The sequence below is a fragment of the Petaurus breviceps genome, unplaced genomic scaffold, assembly GCF_028583685.1.
Source record: "Petaurus breviceps papuanus isolate PSGF00001 unplaced genomic scaffold, PetGlider_PUasm1.0 98, whole genome shotgun sequence".
Classification (NCBI taxonomy): Eukaryota; Metazoa; Chordata; class Mammalia; order Diprotodontia; family Petauridae; genus Petaurus; species Petaurus breviceps.
In genome coordinates this window covers 34,652,543-34,659,554 of record NW_027187460.1, presented here as the reverse complement: position 1 = coordinate 34,659,554, position 7,012 = coordinate 34,652,543, and the positions used below count along the sequence as shown (strand labels likewise).

Here is a 7,012-nt window from a genome sequence, read left to right as displayed (position 1 = left end):
AATTACAGTTCTTTCCATTAGTCGATTATCTCCTGTTTATCTGTTATTGTGGCTTATTTGTATGTAGTAGTTTGCTTGTTGTGTCTTTCATTAGATTGTGAGCCCCTTAAAGGCAGGGACTATCTTTTGCTTCTGTTTTTTTATCCCCGGTTTTTAGCACAATACTTGGCACATACTTAATAAATATTTTTTGACTACTCAGTTAATAATAGGTTCTTCACATTTGTTGACTTAAATTTGTTGTAAATTGTAAAGATATAATGTTGTTATAAAAGAATGTTTTATTTTTAAGCCTGTTCAGTGGTTGGTGTTCCGGGTCCCAAGAAGTGGTTCTTTGCAGTTCAAGCAATATGTGGATTTTATCAGGTAATTCAAATGGAAAACATACTTCAGTTATCTTTGAATATTTTGCTTAATAGGAGTTGAATTTATTAATGTAAACTTTATTTTAGTTTTGTAGCTCTGATTGGGAAGAAATACACTTTGATACACAAAAAGAGGAAAGTGAGGACGCTCTCCAAACAGATATTGAAGATTGTCTGGATGCTGTTCGTTGTTTGGAGGAGGAAGATACCAATAGCAGGGAATCATTGTCCCTGACTGAGTATGTGTGCATGCTTTAAAGATGTTGAAATACAAAGTCAGAGAATGATTTAACAGTGATATGAATTTCCTCATCCCTGAAGTAAAGTTAAGAATAGATAACTAGATAATAGATCACTTCAGTTCTAAATCTGTGATCCTCTGAAGAGACTTGGCACAAATTTAAGTGATTTTAATGGGCATGACACTTAAACTGGAAAAACTCTCTGTGAGATGCCTCAATGAATTATTTCCTATCTCAGAGCAAGATGAAAATTTTTTTTAGCTCATAAGATTCAAAATAAATCATACCACCTGTTTCTGTTGGGCATTAGTATTCACCTTTTATTAGACACCAAAATGATATGGTCCATATATAAGGGTTTTGAAGAATCTTCTGGAAAGACTTGAAGACTTTATTGAAGACATCTGGCCAGTGTGCCTACTAAGCTGTATATAGTATCATGGAAGCCTTGATGACATCTGACTCTCCTCCCCTGTTCTTGAATTCTCCTAGAGAAGGAAGTCCATGCTGGGTGTACATGATGATAGCCAGTGAGGATCCCCTTCCATCCCTACCCCCCAAAGTGCGTGTACTCTGCCATTGAGAAATACAGAATCATGCTTTCCACTGCTTTCCAAAGTATTATGATAAAAAATTCTAACATGAACAAATAGAATAGTTATGTATATGTAGAAAGTTTTTGTATATGTGTGTGTACATATATATATACACACACACATATATATATATATATATATATATATATATATATATATATATATGATGTTCACACTTATGTAGATGGTGCTAGAAATATTAGGTGCTGCTATTACAGCATTAGGTACCACAGTGACTTCACACCTGAGATTTCTTGAACCTTACTCTATATTGTTTTTAAGTGAGCTGCCCATTTTTGTAGTGGCTGGTATGTGAAACAAAAACCTCATTACTAATTTACTGCCTTGAACTTGAAATATGTAATTGTTTTCTTTTTTCTTTCACTTGTAAATATTGAGAAGTATGGTAGAGTATCTGATTTTATGAAGGTGACAAACCCAACTAATAATTTCTCTTTCAGTGATTTTGACAAGTGGACAATCATACAGCATCATACAATGTTTTTGCTTCTATAACATTTCATATTATTCTAACTAGATGCACGTTTTGACACAAAAATATAAACTTTAAAAATCACCTATTCTTTAATGTTTTTTTCTTCATCTTCTAATGTTAGTAGAAAAATAGAGAATACATAGAAGTAAAAAGAAAGACGTGTATAATTACCTCCATAAGAGGGAGCCTATTAATTGATTAAAAGAAAACTGGTCTTTATCAAGTCAAATTAAATAAATAATGATTTCAATAACAGATGGTTTGAGATATCTTCATCTGTTAAAGCATTCATTATAAGCAAAATTTAATTAAAAGGGTAAATTTTAGAAAGAGTCTTAGGAAGTTATTATATTTTTCAGACAGGGCTCTACTACTTAACCATCTCTGATTGATAAACATTCCCCTTTTTAGGGCTTCAGGGAAAAAAAGCTACATTAGCCTTACTAAATAAACCATGGCAATGATTTACCTTCACAGTCAGTAAATTTATCATCAGATCTAATCCAAATCTCTTTCTATTGAACCTCTTATGTGTATTTATATTTTTCCTAACTTAAATTTTTAATTTTAGTCTGTTTGAAGAAGCTGCAGAAAATTTGCATCAGTTATCGGACAAACTCCCTCCTCCTGGTAATTTTCCATTTTTGATGTTTGAGTTCTAGTGAATTGCATTTCAGCTTTATAATTTCTGTGAATAGTTGTTAAATTCAGGCTTCATCCTGAGGTGCTGATGAGCTACCTTTAGCCTTGATAATGGATTTTGACCTCACAATAACTACATTGTATAAAACTTGTACCACCAGTTGATAAAATTTGTCAATTAAAAAGTGTGAATTCTTTTCATGTAACTAGATAAAAATTAGATTAGACATAAAAGAATGTTGAGTACTGAGTACCTATTTTGATCTCCTATTTAAGTGGGGCAATTGGAGAGTAATACTAATATATTCTTCTATGAATTATACCTTCTGACTTATTACAGTGGATACCTGGCGTTCTATACAAGTTAACATAATTTCCAAAACACTAAATGTGCAGTTCTATTTTTTGGAAGTTCTTTACCAAATTTTAGTTGTTGGAGGTGAGAAGTTGAGATCTGTGTGGACAGAGATATTTTAAAATTGTCTTGACAAAATATATGAATTAATAAATTCATAAAGTTCAGTTAATTAACTTTAGTTAACAAGTTTATGAATAAATAGCAAAATTCAAAATGTTATCTTAGCAAGTTATGAATGTTTCTCTATAGATTTTTCAATGCTGTTTTGTTTTCCTGGCCGCAGTAAATTGTCTTCTGTTGTCCAGCTTTGCCCTCTGTTTTTTGCTTCAAGCTCTGGTGAGACAGAGAAACAGAGACAAACAGAGAGGGAGAGAAAGAGAGAGAGAGTTGTCTAGATTGAAATATAAAATTGTATTTTAAATTTTATAATAATTTGAGATCCCTTTTGATTTTAGCATTAAGAAGAAAAGGAAAATAAAAAGAAATCTGCATGGATTTGTGCTCGGTGTAGCACTGGTCAGATGTTTCTGATATAGACTAGGAAGAAAATTGCAGTACTTCTTTTGTCCTGCTTTCTAAAAACCTAAGTTTTCAAGATCAAGGATGTAATTTAAATATTTTACTTAAGACCTTTGAAGTCTTTAAACAGACAAGTTTAAAAACTGAATTTTTATAACCAACAACATTAAATTGTTAGGATGCTGTTTTAGTTAATTTAAGTTTTAATGTTTCAAAATATTTTATATGACTTTTTTCCTTTCTAGGTAGAGCAATGATAGATGTAATACTACAACCCTTTGAACAAGATTCTTCTAAATTGAAAGACTGTTTACCTGTTATTGGTGCTTTGAAACACTTGAGGGAGTGGCATTCAGCAAAAATTACTATAGCTGTAAATAATTGTAAGGGGTAAGTTTTGTTTAGACAACTTTGAAAATTTGGTTGTTTTAAAATGACTCCATCTGGAGGCTTAAAAGAACTGATGCTGAGTGAGAAGAGTAGAACCAGGAGGAATTTGTACACAATTACAGACACAACGTATGTGTGATGACCAACTTTGATAGACTGGACTCTTCTCAACAATGCAGGGATATAAGTCAATCCCAAAAGACGCATGATGGAGAGAAAAACGTGCATCCAGAGAAAGAACTAGAAAGAACTAAATTTATATCCAGGTGGAAGCAAAATACCTGATCTTTTTCGTTCTCTTATTTGATTTTATGTCCTCTTTACCATTTTTCATTCCAGCTGGTATAATCCATCCTTATAACCTGACCATTGTATAATGTGAAAGTATTTACAGATCCTATACTTGATTATAAGACGCCATGGGGGGGAGGGGAAGGAGGGGGACAAAATGTGAAATTCAAGGAATTGTGGAATTGAATCCTGTAAACTAAAAGGAAACAAACAAATTAATAAATTAAAAATTGAATTAAAAAAAAATAAAACATAGATAATGTTAAAAAAAAAAAAAAAGAGATCTAGCTTTTCACTGGGTCGTTACCTGAAGTTGTTTTCAGCTTGGTATAGGCTCTCTTGGAATTTGTGTTCTCTTTGTGTAGGTTTTGAATATATAAGGTCACCACCATACTGTAGTGAGGCATTGTAATAAGACAGCAAAGAAGGAAAACATAAAGTTGATTAAAATAATTCATTGGAATTGATACTGAATTGGAAACAAATTAGATTAAAAACTTTTAAATATTAAAGAGTAACTGTTGTACTAATGTAAAAAAAAAATAAAATGACTCCATCTGGTTTACAAATTCTGCCTCTGACACATACTAGCCACTTAACCATGGAGAAGTCACTTTATCTCAGTATCCCTTTCACTTTTTAAGACTATAATCTACAGAAAAGTTGCTAATCTGTATTGTTGTAGGAAGTATCCATACTAGAAAATCTCTAAGTTAATGAAATTACAAGTTTAAATTTTTAAAAAAATTATTATTCTGTTATTTTGTTTCATGTTGGTGAAAATAAAATTCTCTGAATCATGACTGTATCTTAGAACACATTTTGAGTTTGAAAAAAGGCTAAAATGATGAGTTAGTGGCAGGAATAACCGATACATGGATATGACCATTGTCATGGATTTACAGTTCCTGATTCAGCAAGTTATAGGCTGCTCTGCCAAATATAGGCCAGTGAGCTTAACTTTGATTGCTGGCAAAATTCAAGAATGTATCATTAAAGGGATATGGTTATTGAACATCAGGAAAAGGAGACTGATTACAAAGACCTGTTATAACTTCATCAAGAACAGATCATGCCAGACAAGCCAGACATTTCTTCTTTTGGCAGAGTTTCTAAATTTGCCTATCAGAAAAATGGTACGGATATAGTTTGCCTAGATTTTAACACCTACCTCCTGAGGATGAAATTAGATAATAGTTGAGGATGAAATTAGATAATAGTTGTATAGCACTTTGCAAACCTTAAAGCACTGTAAAGGCAAGCTTTTGTTATTATCATTATTATGATAATTGACAAAGTCTCATTTTTTTTGTGCATAATATGGAAAGATGTAGTCTAAGTTTGGTGAGGTGGATTTAGAACTGGTTAAATGGCCCAATCCAGAAATCATTAATGAATCACTTTTTTTCAGTAAGCTAGACAAAGGTATAGATCAAATTTGTCATTAACACAAAGCTAGGAGGGATTTCTAATGTAAAGGATAACCTTTAGAATCCCAAAGGATCTCAGTAGACCAGAACATCAAGCTAAATCTAATTGGATAAAATTTAATGAGGATAAATGTAAAGTTTTGCATTTGGGTTCAGAAAATTAACTTTATAAGTATATGAGGAGATTGTCAGTGAGACAGTAGTTCATCTGAAAAAAGATAAGGCAATTTAAGTGTACTGCAAATTGAGTTAAGTTGCAACTGTATAATGTTGTAGTCAAAAAGCTAATGGGACCTTGAACTGTATTAAGAAAGTCTTCCTGGCTAAGATAAAGGAAGTTATAGTACTATTGTAATCTGCTTTGCACAGACTGTATGAAAACCAAGCCAATACAGGGGAATCTTTAATTGCCATTACTATCACAGTGTTCAATTCTGGGTGTCACATTTTTGAAATGACAGTGGTAAACTAGAAGAGAACATTCAGACGAGGGCAGCCAGGATGGTTAAAAGCCTTCACATGATGCCATCTGAGTATTGGTTGAAGGAATTGGGGATATTTTAACTGAAGATAAGAGGGAGTGAAGAAGAAGTGGAACCAAGGAGTATAGGTGTTCTTTTCCTAGTGGGAATTTGGGAGCTACATAGAACAATTTCTTGAGGAGACAGAAAGTACAAGTGAGAGTATTTTAAGGGTAGACTATCTCTGATTGTATGTGTTGCTACTGAGGTTCTGTGGTTGAATGGTACTTGAAGAGATTGTTATTCTTTGTGATTCTGACTTTTAGGGTCCGCCTTTACTCTTTTCTCATTATTGAAATCCTAGGAGAAACATATTTAGGTACATTAATCTTCTTTATTCTTACAGAAGTTGCCAGAAAATTGCAGCATATCTTTCAGCTGATATTGTGGCCTTAGATGATATAAAAAATGTAATTGACTCCAAAGAATTATGGAGGGGGAAGATTCAGATATGGGAGAGAAAGGTAAATGTGGAAATTGTCTGAATTTTTAATTCTAGATTTTTACTTTTATTGCGTTTATATAAAAATGTTTTAGTGGGTGTGAACTTATTAATTTTGGCACCCCTTCCAAAATATATTTATTCCTCATCCTAAGTGATTCTTGTCTAGAATACTATGATTCAACTTTAATAAAATGTTCAGTATATATTGGAGTTTTCTTGTAGTCTTACTCCTTAAAACAGGATGTTATATAAAGTAAGTTCATCTTAGAGCCCATCCAAAGTGTTATATTATTTGAAATGCCAAGAGAACCTTATCTTCAGTCTATATTACCTAATAATAATACTATTTGGCATGAATATTCAAAGATAGTTGGTTTCAAAATGCTTTTTTTTACACATCTCTCTGTTATCTTCATTTCTACATTTCTGCTTTCTGTTCCCAAAACCAATGAGTCATTCTTGGAGCAAAAATTTTAAAAAGGAACCAAAAGAGCAGTTCAGTAAATCTGCCAATACATCAATTGAGTCTGCATGTATGCTGTGTTCCACACCTTTAGTCCCCTACCTCTGCAAAGAAGGGAAGGAATCACATCTAATTTTTTTGCAGAACCAGACTTTCCCAATATAATTATATAGCATTCAGCTTTATTCTCAAAGATAGTGTTATGAAAGATCATTCCGTTTCTTTTATTTCTCAGAAATAAAGTACACTGATAT

General features: G+C 32.3%; 1 protein-coding gene across 4 annotated transcripts in view; it reads left to right on the top strand.

Moving 5' to 3' along the window:
• The window catches only part of MTBP (MDM2 binding protein), an 80,008-nt gene that overhangs the window by 4,757 nt on the left and 68,239 nt on the right, over positions 1-7,012 (top strand). For all 4 annotated transcript variants that reach the window (XM_069081191.1, XM_069081190.1, XM_069081189.1 and 1 more), the window contains exons 3-7: positions 293-366; positions 453-604; positions 2,271-2,329; positions 3,464-3,608; positions 6,197-6,314. In XM_069081191.1, the coding sequence (XP_068937292.1) occupies positions 293-366; positions 453-604; positions 2,271-2,329; positions 3,464-3,608; positions 6,197-6,314 (548 nt within the window). The remainder of the gene's footprint in view (positions 1-292; positions 367-452; positions 605-2,270; positions 2,330-3,463; positions 3,609-6,196; positions 6,315-7,012) is intronic.